Source organism: Spodoptera frugiperda, chromosome 29 (assembly GCF_023101765.2).
Source record: "Spodoptera frugiperda isolate SF20-4 chromosome 29, AGI-APGP_CSIRO_Sfru_2.0, whole genome shotgun sequence".
NCBI classification, from domain to species: domain Eukaryota; kingdom Metazoa; phylum Arthropoda; class Insecta; order Lepidoptera; family Noctuidae; genus Spodoptera; species Spodoptera frugiperda.
In genome coordinates, this window is record NC_064240.1 from 7,246,746 (window position 1) to 7,268,571 (window position 21,826).

General features: G+C 32.9%; 3 protein-coding genes across 3 annotated transcripts in view; 2 read left to right on the forward strand and 1 right to left on the reverse strand.

The window, feature by feature from the left end:
• Window positions 1-56: 56 nt before the first annotated feature.
• Window positions 57-1,422, reverse strand: LOC118268322 (U1 small nuclear ribonucleoprotein C). Its single transcript, XM_035582768.2, has one exon. It carries the CDS (start codon window positions 1,285-1,287, stop codon window positions 796-798), a length of 492 nt encoding a protein of 163 aa, XP_035438661.1. The 5' UTR covers window positions 1,288-1,422; the 3' UTR covers window positions 57-795.
• Window positions 1,423-1,595: 173 nt separating this feature from the next.
• Window positions 1,596-9,580, forward strand: LOC118268321 (CTP synthase). Its single transcript, XM_035582766.2, has 10 exons — window positions 1,596-1,918; window positions 2,012-2,182; window positions 2,340-2,557; window positions 3,011-3,175; window positions 5,753-5,874; window positions 6,520-6,774; window positions 6,885-7,177; window positions 7,403-7,631; window positions 7,807-7,895; window positions 8,090-9,580. Exons 1-10 carry the CDS (start codon window positions 1,744-1,746, stop codon window positions 8,179-8,181), a joined length of 1,809 nt encoding a protein of 602 aa, XP_035438659.1. The 5' UTR covers window positions 1,596-1,743; the 3' UTR covers window positions 8,182-9,580.
• Window positions 9,581-10,539: 959 nt separating this feature from the next.
• Window positions 10,540-21,826, forward strand: part of LOC118268319 (intermembrane lipid transfer protein Vps13) — a 35,975-nt gene continuing 24,688 nt past the window's right edge. The window contains exons 1-16 of the mRNA XM_050706220.1: window positions 10,540-10,883; window positions 10,967-11,053; window positions 15,367-15,564; window positions 16,587-16,810; window positions 17,148-17,286; window positions 17,376-17,574; window positions 18,112-18,397; window positions 18,575-18,689; window positions 18,838-19,072; window positions 19,287-19,420; window positions 19,506-19,629; window positions 19,866-20,018; window positions 20,189-20,363; window positions 20,539-20,738; window positions 20,973-21,042; window positions 21,501-21,654. Coding sequence (XP_050562177.1) covers window positions 10,784-10,883; window positions 10,967-11,053; window positions 15,367-15,564; window positions 16,587-16,810; window positions 17,148-17,286; window positions 17,376-17,574; window positions 18,112-18,397; window positions 18,575-18,689; window positions 18,838-19,072; window positions 19,287-19,420; window positions 19,506-19,629; window positions 19,866-20,018; window positions 20,189-20,363; window positions 20,539-20,738; window positions 20,973-21,042; window positions 21,501-21,654 — 2,593 coding nt within the window. The 5' untranslated portion in view covers window positions 10,540-10,783. The remainder of the gene's footprint in view (window positions 10,884-10,966; window positions 11,054-15,366; window positions 15,565-16,586; window positions 16,811-17,147; window positions 17,287-17,375; window positions 17,575-18,111; window positions 18,398-18,574; window positions 18,690-18,837; window positions 19,073-19,286; window positions 19,421-19,505; window positions 19,630-19,865; window positions 20,019-20,188; window positions 20,364-20,538; window positions 20,739-20,972; window positions 21,043-21,500; window positions 21,655-21,826) is intronic.

Sequence of the window (21,826 nt, forward strand, 5' to 3'; positions counted from 1 at the left end):
TGTCAGTTTAAATACTTATATTGACAGTTAATGTGTTAATTAATAAAAGAAATAAATAGTGACTTATATATCTTTATTTTACAATAAAAATTACAAATTTGCCACAAGTTTACCTAAACATCAGTTTAGTTCATATCTTAAGATGATACAAATTGATCATTCACTCACAATTTCTTTTTAATACAATACAGTTTGAGATTACTTAATACAATTTTATTCTATTAGAAAATAATGTAGTAATGTGATCATGAACAGTTTTGCTTAGAATATCTACATATATTTACGTAAAACGTATCACTTATACTCTGCAAGAGGAATTGTATTATTTCAATACAAACATTACGTTGTCTTATCTAGGACATGAACATTTTGTTTAACATTGGCTCAGCCTAGAGCCTATGGGAATATCTAATAAATATAATGTACAATGTGAAACATTTTTTTTAAAATACCATACTATTATCAAAGGCAATCAAAAAAGTTGTAGCTGCTGCAGCTTATGTACGACAATAATACACAGTCAAGGCAACCAAGAAAATACCATTTCTGATTACAGTAATCAGAAATGGTATTTTTTCATTCATTAGTTACAATTTAGTTCGTTGAGAAAAGGAGTTTTGGTAGCAGCTATTTAATTTGTGCTACAAAATACACACAGCAATTCAATTAAATATTAGTATAAATACTTAAAATAAATAAACTGTTATAACCTCAAACTTATCGGTAAAACACTGATGTAACACTGTGGCCTATAATGGATTATTCCCAGTCTTTTTCAAAAACTATTAGATGTCACTATTTGTTCATAGGTGGTCCATTCATTAGAGGTGGTCGCATTTGACCCATAGGTCCCATAGGACCCATTGGCCCCATTATTGGCCCCATCATAGGTGGTCTCATGCCCATCATAGGTGGCATAGGGCCGTGTGGTCCCATCATCATCGGTGGTGCCATCGGGCCTCCAGGACCCATCGATGGAGGAGGCAGCATCCCTGGTGGACCTCCTGGTGCTGGCACTGGCGGTCTAGGACCACCTGGACCCATTACACTGGGATCCCAAGGCGGTGGAATAGCAGCTCCTTTATTAAATGGATTCTGTGCTATCTTACCAGCTTTGAACGCCGCTGTTGTAGCGTCGATGAGATGTTGAGCTTGTTCTTCCATCCACTTTTGATAATAAAATTTAACATTGTCTTTATGTTTTCTTCCCGTGCAATGTGTTTTTCTGACACTCGGTGAATCGTGTGTTAAATATGTGTCACAATAATCACAATAGTATTTAGGCATTTTTATAAATTGTAAATTCTATGCTAAAACACACGCGAAGTATTATTTACTGACCAATGACCACAGCAATACTGATACTGAAAAGCAAAGCAAAAAACAAATCTGACAACGACAACGAATAATAACACGCCATGAATGAATGAATGAAGAATGACTGAAATTGGTGTTTGGTGATACCAGCTCTCAATTTTTCGTTAGATCATTCGTTCATTTAGTGAACTATAGACAAATGAAACGTTTAGTCGATTATTTGATATTTAGGACAAGATATCCGAACGTATTAGTATTTTCACATCTCTAATTATTGGAAAAATTGCAAATGGCGCGCTGCGTTTGAGATTGAAGCACGTGTGATTGACGTTTCAAAAAATTTGGTCTAACGTGTTTAAATGCAATAAAAAATACTGAATGTACAGAAAGTAAATTGTCAGCATAAATATATTTAAAAATAACACGATGCCGGATATGAAATATATTTTGGTTACCGGTGGAGTTATAAGTGGTGTTGGAAAAGGTGTGATTGCAAGTTCTTTTGGCACAATTTTAAAAAGCTGTGGTATCGATGTGACTTCAATAAAAATTGATCCGTACATTAATATCGATGCAGGAACGTTCTCTCCCTATGAGCACGGTAAGTGGAACAGCTGATAAAGCGTATTAACCTTAATTTATTGTTTTTCATCCGCGTGTTGCATTAATTGCATGGTCTATTTTTATTCTCTAGGTGAAGTTTACGTGCTCGATGACGGTGGTGAAGTTGACCTTGATCTTGGCAACTATGAGCGCTTCTTGGATATAACACTGCATAGAGACAATAATATAACAACTGGCAAAATATACCAGCAGGTTATTGAGCGTGAAAGACGAGGAGACTATCTTGGGAAAACTGTTCAGGGTAACTATACAAGATATTTCAATTAGAAAAAAAAAATTCAAGTATTAATGATGTGTTATATTTGCCTATATCCACTCTTTATTAAACAGTCTAACTTTATTGTGTCCAAAACTCTATGCATCACCTTTTTGTATCAATGTCAATTATTATTTTTTAGTCATTCCACATATAACTGATGCCATTCAAGAATGGGTGCAAAGAGTAGCCCATATACCAGTGACACCAGACAATGCTCCGCCAAGGGTCTGCATAGTGGAACTTGGTGGAACTATAGGTGATATTGAAGGAATGTCATTTGTTGAAGCATTTAGACAATTCCAATTCAGAGTCAAGAGGGAGAACTTCTGTTGTGCACATGTGTCTTTGATTCCCATGGTAAGTACTTGCAAAAAAATTATGCTAATTAGAATTCTATTCTAGAATGAAAGGTAGACTTACATTTATTTCATACATAACATGAAGCGAAACATGGTAATAGGCAGCAATAATACTTTAATACTTCCATAGTTACATGGATGTAGGGGCTTTGTCTCAAGTCTGCTCAAATGGGCATCAGTTTAAGCATATGCAAGAGCCTATTGCTCTTTTGTTTCTGTCCTATGGAACTTATAATTGGCTTCATGTTATTATTTTGCATTGTTATACTCATTTGTTATAGCTGTTGGTTCCTCTTAACTGTTATAAATAAATAAGTGTGAAATCAAATTTTCTGCTCTAAAACTGTATTTTCTTTAGTTAACATAAAGCTGCCTAACTGTTTTTAAAAAGAAATTATGTAAAGTGAAATCAAATAGCTAATAAATTAATATCTTTTTCTTACATTTTTAGCCAAAATCAACTGGAGAACCTAAGACAAAACCCACACAGTCTTCAGTCAGAGAATTACGTGGTTTGGGCTTATCACCAGACTTGATATTGTGCCGATCAGAGAAACCTATCAATCAAGGAGTCAAAGAGAAGATATCTAATTTCTGTCATGTGGGACCAGAACAGGTAAGCTTTGAAAAGTATTTTGTTTTATATCTTAAAACTGTCTTAAAACAACGTTTTAATAAACTTGTTATTGTAATTCATTCATTGGTTTACCACATTTTTACCTATAGTAATTTTTTTTCCTCTCTTATTATTAACTACTATTATCAGGGTAAAAATTCTAAGAAAAGTAATTCAAAACAATACTGTTTGTCAAGTAGGATAAAATTAATTTATGTACATTGTACATGTTATACCGTGAATTACGCACTAGGTATGAGCGATAAGTACTTAAGTAGAATTCGCGTAATTTGTGGTGGGTACAATTTATGCATTTTATTTTTGTGCCAGAAACTTAAAATTTATAAATTCTGGTGAAAATAACATGCTAATATTTTCTGTTCTTTGTTTTATAAAAAAAAAGGATTGTATTTTAGAACAAGGGCCTAAATCCAGTTTAAGACTTCGTAGAATTGTAATTGCAGCTTGTGATAGAAATAAAAACATTTGCGACTTAGTTACTAGGGTTAGATTAAGAACAGGTCAATGCTTTATGTCCCCATTCCGACTCACGGAAGTAGGTGTAAAGTGACGACGCGCCGATAACGATAACTATTTACTTGGCGACTGAAAACGCAAAAATTATGTCGATAATAATTTAGTAGACTTGATAAATATGGTAGTTAATTTTTATTAACAATAGCAGTCTGTCTACCCCTGCTTGAAACAGACACTGATATAAAGTGCCAATGGATATACAGAACATCGGCACGAATACGAAACCGCAATAAATTCATAATATTTGTTTTATTCTATCAACCTTTTCGTTAAATCAGATACATCACTGCTAAATGATTTTGAATGTAATAAGAGCTATTGTAAAAACACATCACCTGCAGGTTTATAAACGAAGCGGCGAAATGTAATTGTTAACGGAACTTCCCGAATCGTTCTTTCCTCAATACTCTCTGCACATTTCAATTTCTCAGAAATGCATTTAACAAGAACAACATCCAAGGTTTTTAAAAAGATATGATATAGATTTCCTTAAAACAAGGTGTTTCCGATAGGGATCAATGTTTTTATCAACGATAACTTGGTATCTTATACTATGACATGACACACCCGTTAATCGGAAAATGTCTCCAGGGTGATCAGCCAACTGCGTAAGAGATATGATAATGTAGTGCAAATGCACAAGTGACAGAATGCATTTACACACTAAATGCGTACTTTGTTTATGCACCTTTATATAAAACGTACATAACACATTTCCCATGTTAGTTTTCGACCTACACCTCTCTATTTTATTTATTCACAAAATATAGAACCGCAGTGTTTATATACTTTTAAGGTGAATATTTGATAGCCTGCGAAATGTATATTTTCGTTATGTTTATGTTTTTGCGACAGCTCAATATTGGATAGTATGTAGATAAAATAATATTAAACTAGTTAAAACCATCAACATAACTGTTACTTAAAGGAGTTCTACAACATCAAGTTTTTACTAAAATACCATTTTATATACCATTGTAAAATGTAAAACTTCACTAAATTGTGGAGATATGTAAATAGTTTTAACAACTATTGTTGTGTAAACACACATTTCACTGCCGCGAAATAGTTAGATATATTTTATCATCATAGTATGAGTATTATCGATGTCGGAATATTGAACGATAAATTGCAACACTTAGAAAATTTAAATTTCGCGGGCTACCATGGAGCATTCACCTACGCATATAAAACAGTAAACAATAATAATGTGAGTAAGAGGGTTGCGTAACAGTGTTATTGATATCTGATAGACTCTATCAGATAGAGCATCACTAAGTACTTACATGCAACTAATAAGATCAGAGATAGTACTAGGTATTTACCTTTACTGCTATTCGATCTAAAGTAAGTATATAGCTTACCGTGAGTAATTGAATAGTTAATTATATAAATAGAATAATTATGACAGCAAGTTTCTTGAAATTGTATTCATTATAGATAAAATTCGGAGTTAGTAAACTCTCCAGTAAATAGGGTCATCAAGTTTTATCATCTCATAATTAATACTAATACTGCAGACTGAATATTATTCGAATGACCGACCTAGCAACAGTGAAAGCTGCGTTTAAATAAAACTAGTTTTCGAATGAGATCAAAAAAGCGGAAATTTCAAGTTGGTATAGACTTATATCCTAGCATACATATTAATAAATATTCTAGTCACTAGTGTATTAGAGACTGTAAACAACAAGTTTAGTAAGCGCCAAGTGCAATAAACTTATTGGACACTACTTACTACTTCAATATGTAACCTGCAATTTTTGACGACATCTGTCCGAACGTTGACCTTTTCGCATTGTTGCTCTAAAATATGATTTTCTCAATCTTACGGTACTTTAAAAAACGTAAGGTGTAAATGTCGTATGACTTGTAGAAAAAATTGTTATGTCCATAAAAAGACGAAAGGAAAGGAGGAAAAGCACGGCATGACGACATAGCGTGGTTCTCATTTAGTTGGGTCGAATCTTCAACCACTCGACAATTTACAGATTGTTTTTATCACAAATTGTTTAATTATTTTTTCTAATTTGCTTACAGGTAATATGCATTCATGACTTGAGCTCCGTGTATCACGTACCCCTTCTAATGGAAGCCCAAGGAGTAGTGCAATATTTAAATGAAAGGCTTCAACTGAATATTTCCATGCCACGACCAGGAAAGTAAGTAAACAAAATGTATTTTAAAATTCTTACTAACTTCGTCACGCGACTGCGGTAATGAAATCAATTTGCGCAGTTCTCTTAATACTTGTAAAGATTATGATTAAGTAATCATATTTTCCTGCGATGGATATTTTAGTAGTTACAAAAATTCCTGCTGCTTTATTATGGATTAAAATTAAAACTGATTCTAGGTAATATAAAAAATATATAAATATCTAAAGTCCTATATCTATAATGAAAATTGGTTAATGAGTCTGAATATTTGAATTAGACTAATCATAGTCTAATACGTATTTCTTATGACTAGATATTGATAAATCACAATTTTGCAAATTAATGAGCACTTTACTAGATATTATCTACATAATATGCTCTAATAAAAAAACGGTGGTTACATCGGAAAACCGGCTTCTTTTAATTTAAATAAGGGGTCAAATTAACATAACTATTGCCGTTTTGTTTTTTGTGAAAATACTCGTTATATTCTTAGATAAAACTGGTCTAAAGTACATGACATACTTAATATTTATTCTCAATTTATCTTTATTAGCCAAAATTGTAGTATGTTACTACATTGTGGCTTATTCATTAATACCATTCAAAACCATTCAATTAATTTGATTATGAACTTATTAATTTCAGGTTTATGCGGAAATGGCACAATCTAGCTAAACGTGTGGACAATCTTCGCAAAGAAGTGAACATAGCTTTAGTAGGCAAATACACAAAGTTGGAGGACAGTTACGCAAGTGTCACAAAAGCTCTGCAGCATGCCTGCATAGCATCAGGCAGTAAGCTGAACCTGACATACATTGAAGCTGTGAACTTGGAACGACAGACTAAGATTGATGATCCTGTTAGTTACCACAAAGCATGGCAAAATCTATGCAAGAGCGAGTAAGTATAGGCTAAATTGCATTTTAATATAATTTTCGTAATATGTATGTAGAAGTAGATTAAGCAGAAAAAAAAATTGTACAATAAATAATTTCCTTAATTACTTTCAGTGGTGTCATAGTTCCCGGTGGATTTGGCCAGAGGGGCATGGAAGGCAAAATCGAAGCTTGTCAATGGTGCCGTGAAACACAAAAGCCGATGCTTGGCATCTGTCTTGGTCTACAAGCCTCTGTAATAGAATTCGCTAGAAATGTTTTAGGACTGAAGGGTGCTAACACCACTGAGGTTGATCCCAATTGTGAGGACAAACTAGTAATAGACATGCCTGAACATCATCCTGGAAATTTAGGTGGTACCATGAGGCTAGGAAAAAGGAAGACTTATTTGGAACCCAGTGTTATAAGTAAGCATCCCACAATTTTATTTTTTACGAGTGTTTTTACAGTATGTTCGTGTTTCGTTACGTACATATATTAATGTTATCGACAAGACATCCACTGCTGGATATATTAGTCTATTTCTACTACTTTAGAATGGTGGCCCCACGTTGGCCGCTAATTAATCATCAACATTTGAGTATTCAGTATGCATAATAAAACCTTTACCACTACAATACTCAATTTCACAGCCCAACTGTACAAGAAAGATGTAATAGAAGAACGTCACAGACATCGGTATGAAGTAAACCCAGAGTACATAGAACGTCTAGAAGCTGCTGGTCTCCGTTTTGTAGGCAAAGATGAGACAAAGACTCGAATGGAGGTAGCAGTTGTTGACAATCACCCTTACTATGTCACAGTGCAGTTCCATCCGGAATATTTATCACGACCATTGTCACCTAGCCCACCATTCTTAGGGTAAGTTGATCTTAAATTTAATTCGTAATTATTAAACTGTTAATTAATAAGTTTTTTTCTGCAACAGTGTACCTATGTTTGATGCAACTGAGCCATCAGATTTTCCTTAAGATTTTTTTGGATCTGATTATTTGTGTACACATATTTTATTATTTCATGTTTGATTTTATTGCAGATTAATTTTGGCATCTCTTGGAAAACTCAAGAACTACTTATCAAAGGGATGTCGGTTGAGCCCACGAAACCAGTCTGATGTGAGCTCAGGTGAGTTCAGTTAATTTTTGATAAGGCTTGATAATCTTAACTGGTGATTACTTTGAAAATTTCGTTTAAGTAACAAACTTTTAGATATTGGTACTGTTGATATCAAAAAATGCCCTAAGTCAATGATTGCCTCTAAAAAAAATTATATGCTGATTTTTTTCTGTCTTGTAATCTGAGGCCTTTATTTTTTACAGATGAAGACGATATATCAGTGTCTTCTTTAAGTATAGCTGATGAAAAAACAGTCATTGAAAATGGTATCGCCGTAAATGGTGTAAGCAAATAAAAATACTGTTTAATTGTTCTATTATAATTCAATATTATTATGATTAAGTGATACTGTAAACATATAATCAAATTGTATGCTTGTTGCCATTGCAAATTGAAATGACAGGAATGAATATTTTTGTAAAGGGAAGGTATTATATATGTAAACTAGTGAAGTATGTTGCTTTGCTACATATACCATCGTTTTATACTTATTTTCTTTTAGAAAATATAGCGTGTACATTGTTATACCTTTCACCTAGTCTGTAAATGGTTGAAGCATAATACAAATTATATATTTAAAATATATAATTAATACATTTAAGATAAAGATGGTGGGATAGAGCTGAGAGAGATGGTAAAAAGAACTTGATTACTTCCAAAAGACATACAAGTTATTATAGAGTTTTGATTAATCTTTCAATATTTCTTTAATATACCTACCTGTAATCGTTGGTAACATAAGGATTAATTGTTTCAAATAATAGCTAAGCATAATTTTTGTAGATTTTTTATATTTTATTTGCAAAGAAATGACTTGTATGTTGATGATGTCTCGAATAATTTGAAGATATTATTTTACAATTACAATAAATATCATTAGTATTGTTACCTATCTAACAATAGGGTAGTTATTGGCTATCTTTTTATTTTATTGTATTGTATTTTATTTTCTATACAGGATGTTATTAAAAACTTATATTTTATATATAAATTCTCTTTATATTATTAATGTCTGTCTGAGCTATTTCTTATACAGATGCCATATTAAATTTATTTATGTATGAAAGCTATCTTAGAAAACTACCTTAATCAACTATGCTTCCTTAATAATAGTTTGCTAGAACAAAGGTCCTACAGCTTGTAGTCCATAAATTCTTCTTTTATAGAGGCTGATCAGAAATATATAATATGATTATAGAATAAGTGGACGTAAAAAAAATATTATACCAGTAGCTATGTATGACACTTTGATCATTATTCTTTTCTATATAAATTATATATTGTAATGATGTTAAATAAGTAATATAATTTGATAGGTATGACAAATTTCGACAGAGGCATATAATTTACGAATTGTATCTTTTTGCCCCAAATATATTATATTGTGATGTATAAAATAACTGGTGATGATATGGCTGTTGTATAGCAAGTGAAATATATATTTTATATGGGCAATTCTTTAGGATTTAAATGTATTTAATGATGTATACTCGTAACTTGTAATAAAAAATCTTTTTCTCTCGATAATATAATAGTTCTTGATCAAATAGATTCAGCCCTTAGCTCAAAAGCAATCAGACTATAGTAATATACTATTTAACAAGTGAAGCATTCCATATTACAATTCTTGCAGTTGTTAACTTTGCTCTAGTACTATTGTTACAATAAAGGCCAATAAAGTTTTCCCGTCTAAATGGTAATTTTATTTACGATACCCTATTTACGTTTCCAAAAATAACTACGAATTATCAAAAGCATACCGATAGACTAGCTACATCAAAATTGGGCTAAATCCAGTAATGAGTACATTTTTATTATAATTTTCGTGAGATATGTTATCGGCTTACACACGTAAGTGTTTGACGAGGAACTCTGCTAGTTTCAAGTCATGCTAAATTCATAAGCAATAATATACGTCCGTTATAATTAATGGACCAAAGAAGAAAGGAAAACTGTCCTTATTTTTTCTTCTTGTTTGAGTAGTTGCAAATTCAAATTTAACTTAATTATTTACTTATTATACAAATTAAACGTGTCAAATGTGTTAGTGTTTATCTATTTTCGTTATGAAATGGACATTTCAGTTATTAGTGTACATACTTAATAATATTTTACTTTTTTTAATTTTGTTCGTCCCACTGCAGAGCAAAGGCCTCCCTACTCTTCCTTATTCTTTGCCCTACTCCTTACCCGCCTTCCACTCTTTTCTGCGCACTGCGCATATCTTTCTATGGGCAATCCATAATCATAATAATGCGTCAAGTTTGTCCTGTCCTGTTAAAATAGGTACTAAAAACATTACACTTGAAATATTTAGTCGATTATAAGCGAATTTTTAGTTTGCGTATCCGAACGCCTTAGTTTGACAAGGTGACTTTGACATAAGCTTAAATGTTACTAGTCATTATTTTCCAAGATTTATTGGTAGTGTTTTAATTTTAATATTAGAAACTTACTTGCTTACTTTTGTTATTGGGAAACATAATCTTTTTTAAGAAGCTCTTCATTCAACTCTAATACTTTTTTAAACCAGTTAAAGGGGTTAGTTATTTTAAAATACAGTGGATCCTTAACAATATTTTACTACATCTAAAAATATAAAAGGATTGGTAAAATACAGATAAATAATAATACGGGAAGAACTGTTTCGGTCTGGCAACATTGATATTTTGCGCTGTGGTCTGTCTGGGTTGAACTTTGATGAAAATACTTTTAATTTTTCAAATCAGTTTATCGCGCGTAATGATATCGACTTTTATTTTTATTTAACAGTTTCTGTATATTATCATATATTAAAGTATATGGATTAAAATTAAAGAATAATGTGTTGTATCTGACCATGACAGAAGTGACGAAAATTTTAATGTTCTGTTGTAAATAAGAAATCATAGTTCACCATGGTGTTCGAATCGATTGTGGTGGACGTGCTGAACAGATTCCTGGGGAGCTATGTGGAGAACCTGAACAGGTCTCAGCTGAAGCTGGGAATTTGGGGCGGTAAGTTTTTGCAGCAAGGTGATGTCATAGTTGCCGAGCTACTTTGAATGCGGTTATTTATGTCTCATATAAATGTTTTGCAGGCGATGTCGTGCTTGAAAACCTAATACTTAAACAGAATGCCTTGGAAGAACTCAATATTCCTGTGCAGACGGTTTATGGACACTTGGGTGAGTCAATCCAATAGGATTTTTATTGCACATAAAAACACTATTAAACTCATTTCAAACAGATTGAGCTTAAGATGATTTTTATTTATACATGTGTTTATATAAATTAATTACAAGAATAAAAAGTAGTGGTTGCTAAATATTTTTTTTTACTCTCATAGTTAAATGTATTAAACAAAATAAAATTAACCTTGCAGTAACTATACTTATTTACTGAATAAATTCAGGTCAGGGACACATGAAGAATTGTTTATCAATATAGGTCACTTGTAAGAGTAATAAACTATATAAAATAATAAATCTACTTTTCGAAACAAATTAAAATAACATTCTAACATTGATGTTACCAAAGAACATAAAGGTTTTTGCCTAAAATTTCTTTGTTTATAAAATTCAATTTATGATTAATATTCATTTGGTGCATTATAACTTGCTTATTCATTTGTGTACCAGCATTTTATTAGTAAAATTACTTAAAATAAACACATCATAGTTAGGTATGTAGTAGGAATGAACGAACTCAATCAATTTTTCCATTACACCAGACGAGATATTGGTTGGATGGCAAACAATAGCTTCAACGCTTTTATCTAATCTTCAGTTAGTTATGCTCTGCAATTTATGTACAACTCGATTTTGCTATTAGACACTTGAAAAGATACTGTAAATTGTTGTGTTAATTTAATTAATGTACACATTAAAGGTTCACATATTTATTATTTAAGTACCTAATAATTTTGTTATTTGACTGGTAGATGATTAACAAGTATATTTAATGATTTGATTTGATAGATAGTGGCTATCCAGAGGTTATGATCTAAATATAAAAAAAAAAAACACATAAAAACCACATTTAATAATATTGCCACCTGTCCTAAATTATGGCAAATTCACAATTGTGTACTTTGCTTGGTAAAAAAAATACTTTACCACACAGAATCTCATACAAAATTCTAAGAAAACTGTTTTTTTTTTATGGTTCATAATAGGTATTGAATTTGACTAGTTGGAAAGTATCCAAACTATTCTATTAAATTGGGAAAAGTCAGTGAAAAACCGTCTTTAGCAAAGGTATGAGCTACATCACTTTAATTAGATTTTTAATTAAAAACTCAATGGAATAAATTCTCTGACAACTATAGTAGCTAGTTAGTGATCTATAATTAGTAGGGTTATTGGCCAGCCTACCTAAATGAGCAAGGTTATCATGCCAGTCACCAATTAACATGCTACAAAGATAACTGGTATCCCTCTTTGTAATTGTTACATAGTCATAGCCTTTTGTCTGGGTGACATCATCCCATCCAATCAGTCCCATTCCGTTTGTGAAACATCTATGTCTCAAGGTCAATGGTGTGACCTTCAACCACATAATATACAGAATATATTTGTACACAATTTCACATAGAGGAAATATGGTTTCATTACATTTGTTTGTTACACTTACTGGATTATTAAATTTTGGATTACTTTCCTAAATAAAACAATGTTTCATTTTAAAGATGGAATTAATGATACAATATTCGAATTCTTTTTTTATGTAAAATCTATGTATGAAAACAATATCTAAATCTAGGTACTTGCCTATGTATGGACGACAGTTAAACTATTCCCACTCAGATTTTTTCGTATGAATTTATTAATGAGGTCATATTGTTATAAAAAGACTAATTTTAATAATGATTATGATTCTGTGTTTTGACGATTATCACTAGCCGCACGCAACCTTGAACTGGTAACCAAAAAAGTTGTTCATAAGTTATACGTAATACATTTACAACTGTTGGATAATACGAGCATCAAGTTTCTGCTTGTAATAATTGTGTCTTCTAGGAAAACATTAGGATACGGCGAAGAAGCAACACTTAGTTATATCAAAATACTTTTGTCAATTTCTTAGCAAACAGTTGGCAAAAACAAAGACATGCGTAATGCGTAGTATTCAAAGGAAGCACATTTTGCTTTGTCTACATTACTTACTTTACTATTATCAGAAATCAGATCTATTGATTATACAGGTCATGTACCTCTATCTAGGAAACAAATACATATATTCTTTAATCTTGAAATAACTGCTTACAGATACCTAATCTTTCCGCTATAGATTTCGATCTGCAAATCGATCTTTGATCAAACAAAGATCCACATTTTCATTGGTTCAATTCCCATGTATAAAATGTTCCAATTTTAAATCTGTAGCTGACGTTTAGTTTCGTCCCGAGTTGAGGATTATGCACAATATTTACCTACATATTTCGTTAACAAAAAACCATTTTTGCAGTGCTTTTGCGTTTACTCATTTATCTAGTGCGGTAAAAACTAGAAATTACGTATAACTACATAAGCAGGGCCGTGTCAACCGTTCATAGCGCGTGTGCAAAACCTACGGTGCGCCTCTTTTGTCACGAATCTTCATGTTCCAGCGTTTTTTGACCGACTTCGTAAAAGTTTATAGTGGTAGCTAGGTTTTGGTCACCCACGATACCACCGAGCGAAAGCTTGTCATTCAGCGGCCTAGCCGTGACTGGTGTGGCTGGTCGGCCAAGATAGTCGTGGAGGATAGAAGGATCGGTGGCACGTTACACCGCTGGTGATCACCGATACCAACTAGTAATCGACGTATTATCGACTTTAGGATTTTAGTTGATCCGATTCCATAAATTCCCTGTAAGTAATTTGATTATAAAAAAAATCTATAATGGGTAAGCCCCATACCTATAAACGTGCTTGCAACATCAGTCTTTGTCACATTATATCAGTCTATTTACTAAACTGGATAAAACACCTTATTATATTTTTTCATTCTTATCTTTATTGTGTTTATACCAACTTAAGCATCACTTTATTTTCTGTATCATGTGTTTAGCGCGTATTAAATCAACATTTAAACAGAAGTACCTACCTACTATAAAACTGGACATCCAAAGAATGTTTGAGTAGTAAAGTTGCTTCAAAAACAATACAGGCAATTATCGCATTTAGTACCAACCTAAATGCGCTAATTACTAAAGCTCCAATCAGATGAGCTACCATACAACTAACTATTAGCGATCGGCGATTTTACGGCTGAATTCAATTTGTCGATTTTGCTCGATAGTATAGTAAAAATACTTTATTGCCGCTGACTAGAAGTGGTCCATACGGCTTTGTTTTGTAAAGCAAATTTGCGGCATTCGATGCTAAATTAGCTTGTCTGTGATACTTACATATAAACATAGACTTTACACTTACAGGTAAATAATACCAAATGCAGGAAAATCTATACATTAAACCTAGCACTTATCGCGTTGACCAAATAACTTACTCACTAATAAAATTGTTGTAGCATTGGTACCTACCAATTCCTGATAAATATTTCAAGGTTAAATTATTTATTTGGAAAAGGGTTTATTAAAATATGCATTTAGCCATTATTCGGCGCAATAATGTGATAACAACTTTGGATTTTTGATAACACGCCATATGACTAACTGTATTTGTATAATGCCTCATGCATGACCTAAAGACTAAAAAAGTTAGGCAATGCTATAAATAAGCCTGTAACAGGGCACTCCCTAGTAGGCACTAGGCGTCTGAAACAAAAGCAGGTCACAAGGTTAGAGGTTTATGTCAGAAGTTTGAGCTGTTATAATCGTTTTTCATGTTTTATTGTAATTTATTTAGGTAGGAAAAGGAACCTAATTAATATAGGCACTTACTTATTGGATCTTAAGTGGAGCAATGAAAATTGTGTTTCTATTAATATGCATACGATTATCTGTAGGTAGCCTATTCCGAAGCGGTAGGCTCTAGCACTAGCGGTATTCTAGTCTACAGGACAGGAGCACAGAATAACTAGAGATTGATCAATAAACTGCCACATAGACACAGAAAATAAAATACGCCAGTTTTTGCAATCAAATTACCAGGCTTTCTCTAATAAAAAACCCGCTTATGTACTTACTTATCTAAATAAGCTAAAAGCAATATTTGTATACATTAATTGATAACATAGCGATCAATTGTTTTGGCGCCAAGATAAAGAGTTTTTCATCGTAAATATAGCACATAACAATGTATTGTAGTTAATTAATAAATGATACTCTATCAAAAGCGGTTATCAAAAAATGTGTATTTCTAGCTCAATGCCGTCATCACGCCAGTTTAAATGTATGACGTAATTATAATTTATAACAAAGTAAATATTTCCTGCAGCAAGGTGCTTGACATTCAAAATATTATTTATAGATAAGTAGTGCTTAGCGGCTAGACTCGAGAACAATACTAAAAGTGTTGATGAATCATTTGTTGTTTACGCTAAAATGTTTCCACAGGAAAGCTGGTACTTAAAATTCCCTGGAAGAATCTCTATGGCGCATCAGTGGAAGCAACAGTTGAACGTCTGTTTTTGATTGTCAACCCTAGTGCTGAAGTTAAGTATGACCGCGAGAAGGAAGAGAGGATCGAGCTGGCTGCCAAGCAGGCTGAACTGGCGAGGGTCGAAGAAGCCAAGAAAAGTGAGGCGCAAAAAGGTACTGATAGCCATTTATACAATTTTATTATCAGTCTACAGTAATAGGTACCTTTCGCTATCGCGTGTGCTAATGGAATAAATTATAACGGAATAAAAGTAAACCGATATTATTATTGTCACAGTTTCATACGTAACTTTACAGCCCGTTTTATAGGTTCTTTAAACATTAATGATGGCCGACAACTGTGGAGGGAGTGAGAGAAACAGGAGACCGGCTTCGGTCTCATCCCCACTCCGCGTTGTTCACTGGGTAGTTACACCGATATAGTCTGGCCAATGAGTATCCAGAGTAAAAGCGCGGGTTTTATAGGTTCTTTTGTTCAATTATAATTTATTCAATTACAGTTCGCAAAACCGAATATAAATATGTGTTTCTAGGTTGTATATTGGCGACCTGAATATAAAATTTAGGTCCTTACTCTTAGTTAATGTTATCGTTTAAGCGTAAACAATATGTTTAAAGAGCTAATAGCATCTACGTAATATTGTTTTTCTAAGGTATATTAACTTAGGTTAAACATGAATTAAGGTGAAGGATAGCTGGTAAAACAGTATAAACGAAAGACGTTGCTAGCTTAGCATAATTTATTAAATGTAATTATTCGGTAAAATTAATGTTTGGAGTGGCCTTTCTATAAATTTTACTCGTGTTCGAAACTAGATATTTTGTAAATTTAATGAAGTAGATAGGACCTGATACACCTAAGATTAACTTCTCTTGTTCACCTTATTTTATTGAGATATATGATTTAAAGTATTATCTGAAGTAATATGAATACTCAATTTACGCCGCACCGAATAAAATAAGATACAATTAGTTTAATTAAAATGTTAGGATTTACGTCACGCTTATCTTAATGGAGGAATTAATCGACATATTTTAATGCAGCTCATGTGTTCACCGTATGATCTGGCCTCGGCTTAAATCGCGAGGTTGGGTGCGGCCGAATTTTATGAATGTAACACAATGTAATTTCTTCTGCTATGCAATGTCGAATATCTGTACTTTCTTATTTTTAGATCAAATTAAACTCGATGAGACGTTTGTCGAGAAGTTGGCGACGCAAATAGTTAAGAACGTGCAGTTGAAAATCAAAGATATACATATACGATATGAAGATGGTATTACGAATCCTAAAGCGCCCTTCTCTTTTGGGATCACCCTGCACAACTTGTCCGTCCAAACTACTGACGAAAACTGGCAGAAAGCGGTCATTACTGACGCCTTTACCAAAATTTTCAAGGTATTGCCTTTGTTATAGTCATTTATATTCTATGGAACTTTAAAAGATAAAGTTGAAGGTTGGTCGTATTATGTAAGGTCGCAACGATTATGTTTGGTATTTATAAACAAAAAATTCGAGAGTAGTTCTTAAAACTATGTTATTACTTTTGTTTTAAGTAATAATTATGACTTTCGTTGGTTGAAAGTTCTACAAATACCTATGTCGTTATTAACTATAGTTGTTGTCTTGAAATATTGTGTTATTTTAGCCCAAACAATTCTATCAAGTTTATTTTCAAGCAGAACAAGGAAGATGTCCTTATATTTGAATTATAAATATTTCCTTATCCCAACAGATTCTAGACTTGGAAGGTTTAGCAATTTATTGGAACCCTGCCACAGAAGTATATTCCCGTACGGAACCTCAGCAAATAAAGGATAGACTATTAAAAGAGATTGCGACAAAGTCGTCTAAGCCAGAATTTTATCACTATGGTGAGCATTTTAGCCTTACTTACAACAATATGAACTTCTATTTTGTTTTATTTATGGAAAATATGCTATAAGATGTATGTGTATTTTAGCTCTGGGTCCAATAAACGCAACAGCAAAACTAAAACTAAACCCGAAACCAGAAGCCGATACTCCCAAGTTTAGTTCACCTAAAATAATACTAAGTCTACACATGGAGCAGCTCTCAGTCAGCCTAACCAAGGCTCAATATCAAGATATGATGTTACTGGCAGATTCCATGGACAGAATGAACAAACAGGCCCCATACAGGTATCTTGATTGATGTTAATTGTATTACTGTACTGCATGACCCGTGATTACTCTTTTGGCTCGCCTTTAAGTAGGTCAGACAAACTTTAACGTTTATTTTTTATTACTGCAGCTGAGTTTTTTATGATTCATATATTAAAATTACTGATATTAAATAGAATTTGCAAATTTTTTGGTTGCACATGTGAATGCTGACGATTAGGTCTTTGGTTCGATTCCTCGGATAAATCTTTGAAATATAAATAAATTCGTACTTTCCGGATTTATTGCATACCTAAGGCATAGGACAACAGGATCACCATACTATTACATGGGAAGTGGTGATAGTGGGTATACATTGCATTAGATATGTTCACGTCTGACCACGCTTTCGTATTTTACGCTTTACTTTCTTATATTTTTTTAATAAGCGGTTAGTATACAGAAAACTGTTCGGTATCACATTAACAATAACCAATAAAAATAACGTAAACCAATAAAAAGTGAAGTCTTTTTAAAAAATGCAATGTCAGTACAATTAAAATATTTTGATCACAGAAAGTACCGTCCAGATCTGAACAGTTATAAACGCCACTACAAAGAATGGTGGAAGTTTGCGTACACGTGCATTCTCGAAGAAGAAGTACGCAGACGGCGCAGGAACTGGGATTGGACGCATATGTTGGAACACAGACAGCTTTGCAAGGACTATGCAGCTGTCTACCAGTGTAAACTGAGTAATAAGGGCAAAGTCTCTTCGGAACAGTTATGTGTGTTAGACAAGGCTGAGAAGCAACTTGACCTTCTTAACCTCGTAGTGATCAGGCAGAAGATTGAAATGGAGGTATGTGAATTATTTAATAGTGAGAATATTCTAGCTATATTTATTTGATATAAGTAGTTGAGAAGAATCTTAGGTTTCTCTTTAATATCTATAAACTAGGTATACTACAATCCTTCTTTTATATGGTATAATAGACAAATATTGTAGTAGTTATATATTTATATTTTATGTTTTTAGGTTGAACGATTGGGTAAACTCGAAGAGGAAGCTAAGAAAAACAAAGGTTGGTTCAGTGGTTGGTGGTACGGCAGTAGCTCCAAAGAAGACGATTTGGCGGAAGGAACAGCTATCAGTAAGTATTGTCTGATTATTTTTAATCAAGCCATTTCAAAAGAATACTTTTATAAACATCTTATGAAAATAAAATTACACCAGAAACAGAGAGAGACTAATCTCCGCAACAAATATCTCCCTTTAATAACAAAAAACCTTCATTCTAGTGAAACAATTCGAAAAGGCAATGACACCCGAAGAGAAGGAAAAGTTGTTCCGTGCGATAGACTATCAAGAGAACACGGCACCTTTACACTTGCCCGTGGAATACGTATCGGTAGAGAGCTACTTCCAACTGGATCGGTTGCAGCTTAGAGTCACTGATGAGGTCGAGGTGTTGAAGGCCTGTGTCGATCACGTCGAGGTTGATATGAAGCAGCGGCCTAGTGCTAATGCGTTGAGGTAAGTGACAGAAGTCACCATGTCCCAAGTACTTTATTGTTCTTTTCTGTTGCCATTATTTTGTGGTCGTGTTACGGGATTAATCTATGGTAGATTACTGGGTTGTATCATATCTTCTCAAGTCCCTTTCGTACATGATAAATAAATAAAAAGTCGAGTAACAAAATGCTTATTGAAGTGCCAATTTTATTTTTGTTTTTCTTCTGGCTTTTAGGTTGGACGTCCAGATGAAGTCTTTCACTGTAACTGGCGTTCAGCAAGGTTCGTTTGAACCTCAACTGGTTACTTCAAAGGAAGTCACAAACAATGTCAATTTGTTGAATGTTGTCTTCGAAACGAATCCTCTAGGTAAGGCAACTATTTTATTTTCTTTCCATCCATTAATTGATAATAGCTTAATGAATATTATTTGATCTTTAACTTATGTTTTCAGACGGTCTATGTAACCAAAGAGTAAAAGTTTCCGCACGTCCCTTACAAATAATATACGATGCACAAACTGTCATAGAAATTGTGAATGTATTCAAACCAGAAACCGAATCTTCTGCGTTGACAACGTAAGTAAATGCAATGTTGTTGTAATTATAATAAATTTATCTATAAGGCAGTATTTAGTGCATCCATATATTGTACCAATACATAGATATTCGTAACAAGTTATTTGCGCAATGGTTTAACGTTTTGCGCAACAATTTAAACGTTTTGCGCAATAATCTATATTAAAAAAATATATTTAGAGTAATAACCAAAACTCTACTTATTTCTTTATTACAAATACGTTTTTCTATTTTAGTTTACAAGCTGTGGCAGAAAACAAACTGTCCGATCTCAAAGAAAAGTCTGCATTAGGTATGCAGTATGCTGTCCACCACCACACGTTTATAGACCTTGACATTGATATCGCCGCTTCATACATTATAATGCCCAAAACTGGTATCTACAATGAGTAAGTATTTAAGTAAATATGATTGTGACCTAAATACGACTTTAATGCTTAAGTAATTAGGATCAGTATTGAAATTCAAACAAGTGTTTCTGTATCAATCTTAATATACAGTGAAACACGTATTGTTTCAACTTCGAATTTAATTTGCTTCAACAGTCAAATATTTACAGGGGCGTAGCTTGCGTAGTAGTAAAACTAGGTGCAATAAAAGTGAAGTCGGAGCCTCGTTCCCAGGCGTTAGACGTTCACAAATTGTACAAGGAGGGGTTGGCCGATGAAGAGATACTGAAGGAGATAGCACGTCACAGCTATGATAAAATGGCTCTTGAACTTACTGAAATGCAGGTATGAATTATTACCCTATTTATTTATAGCGTGTTTTTAATTGTGTGCTCTATCTTTAGTATGGGGTTTGGGATTAGATATGAACAAGAGTTATGTACATAGGTAAATATGAGTATTTACCTGTAGTAAGTACTACATATCATAAATATTTAATAATATATATTTTTATCTACAGATAGTTATTGCACATGCTAAAGAAGACTGGCAGTCGGCGATATCATCGACAAACGATGAAGGCACTCCCCTCCATTTACTTCAACCCACCAACTTAGTTATACAGATACATAAGTGTTTGATTACTGACGATCCGCGCTTACCCAAGGTCAGGGTCATAGGAGAATTGCAGAAGATTGCCATCAGTGTTTCCGAAGATAGGTGAGTTAAAAAACTTGATCTAAATCTATCTTGGTTGTAAAATTCACATACTTTTCTCTCATAATTTATGTCCTACCTTCGTGTTCTGTTGTTTTGTACAATGACAGTAGACAGGCCAAAATCTTCTCATGATTTGATCTATTTGTGCCTTATATTTAAGTATTGACGACCATCAAACAATGTATTTTTGAAATATAAAGACTAGGATTTATTTGTAAATATGTTTCGTTACAGATTATTGGCATTATGTGAAATATTAGTAAGCATGCCTCTACCGAAATCTGATGAAGCTACGCAACTAAAGGTTGGCATAAAATTATTATTATTACTTTTTTATGTTCCCTTATTATGATTTGTTTTCAGTTATTAATATTTTCCTTTTGTTTTCTTTAATTTAAAGATATTTTGCTACAAATTTGCGTACACTATGTCTGGTTCTGTGATAGAGCCTGCCTATACAGTTAGAAGTGCACATCCGAGCCAGGCGCTGGTGGTAACTTCCTTTGCCAACAGACAGTAGATGTGATTCATTTCACTTCACTATGTTATTTAGAGATCACTATAAAAAGTAAAAACATTAAAGTATTGTAACAAAGTGTAAACATTAAAGTATCGTAACTTAGTTTAGAATTAAACGAATGTAAAAGTATAATTAAATCATAACTAACGCAATTATTGTAGAACTTTTCTTCATTTTAGTTAGTTATTATGAGTAAACTACCATTTCAGTTCATTTTGTTAACTTATGTTTACTAATTTTAGCAAAGTGAATCGAAAGCATCAAGTTTGTCGCTACTAAAATATTTGGATCCAATGGAGAAACAGAAGCGTGAGGCTGCTCGCGCTAAAGAGAAGAAGAAGAAAGATGAGCATACTGTGCAAATGACTGAGGTTGAAGCTTTCTTTATTATGAAAGGTAAGAGAATTACAAGTTTCATAAAGTTGTTTAGCGAAAATTATTATAAAAAATGAGAGTTTTAAGAGAAGAATATAACTCTTTTAATTTTTTATTCTTCTCTCTTTGTCATGTCATTATATATTGATGATTAAAACTTATTTTTGTTTATTACTTGAAATATCATGTAATG

Coding starts and splice junctions, on each gene's coding strand:
- LOC118268322 (XM_035582768.2), bottom strand. CDS start 1,287: ATGCCTAAATACTATTGTGATTATTGTGACACATATTTAACACACGAT.
- LOC118268321 (XM_035582766.2), top strand. CDS start 1,744: ATGCCGGATATGAAATATATTTTGGTTACCGGTGGAGTTATAAGTGGT. Junction 2,558..3,010: donor ATGTGTCTTTGATTCCCATG/GTAAGTACTTGC, acceptor TTACATTTTTAG/CCAAAATCAACTGGAGAACC. Junction 7,896..8,089: donor CCAGTCTGATGTGAGCTCAG/GTGAGTTCAGTT, acceptor TATTTTTTACAG/ATGAAGACGATATATCAGTG.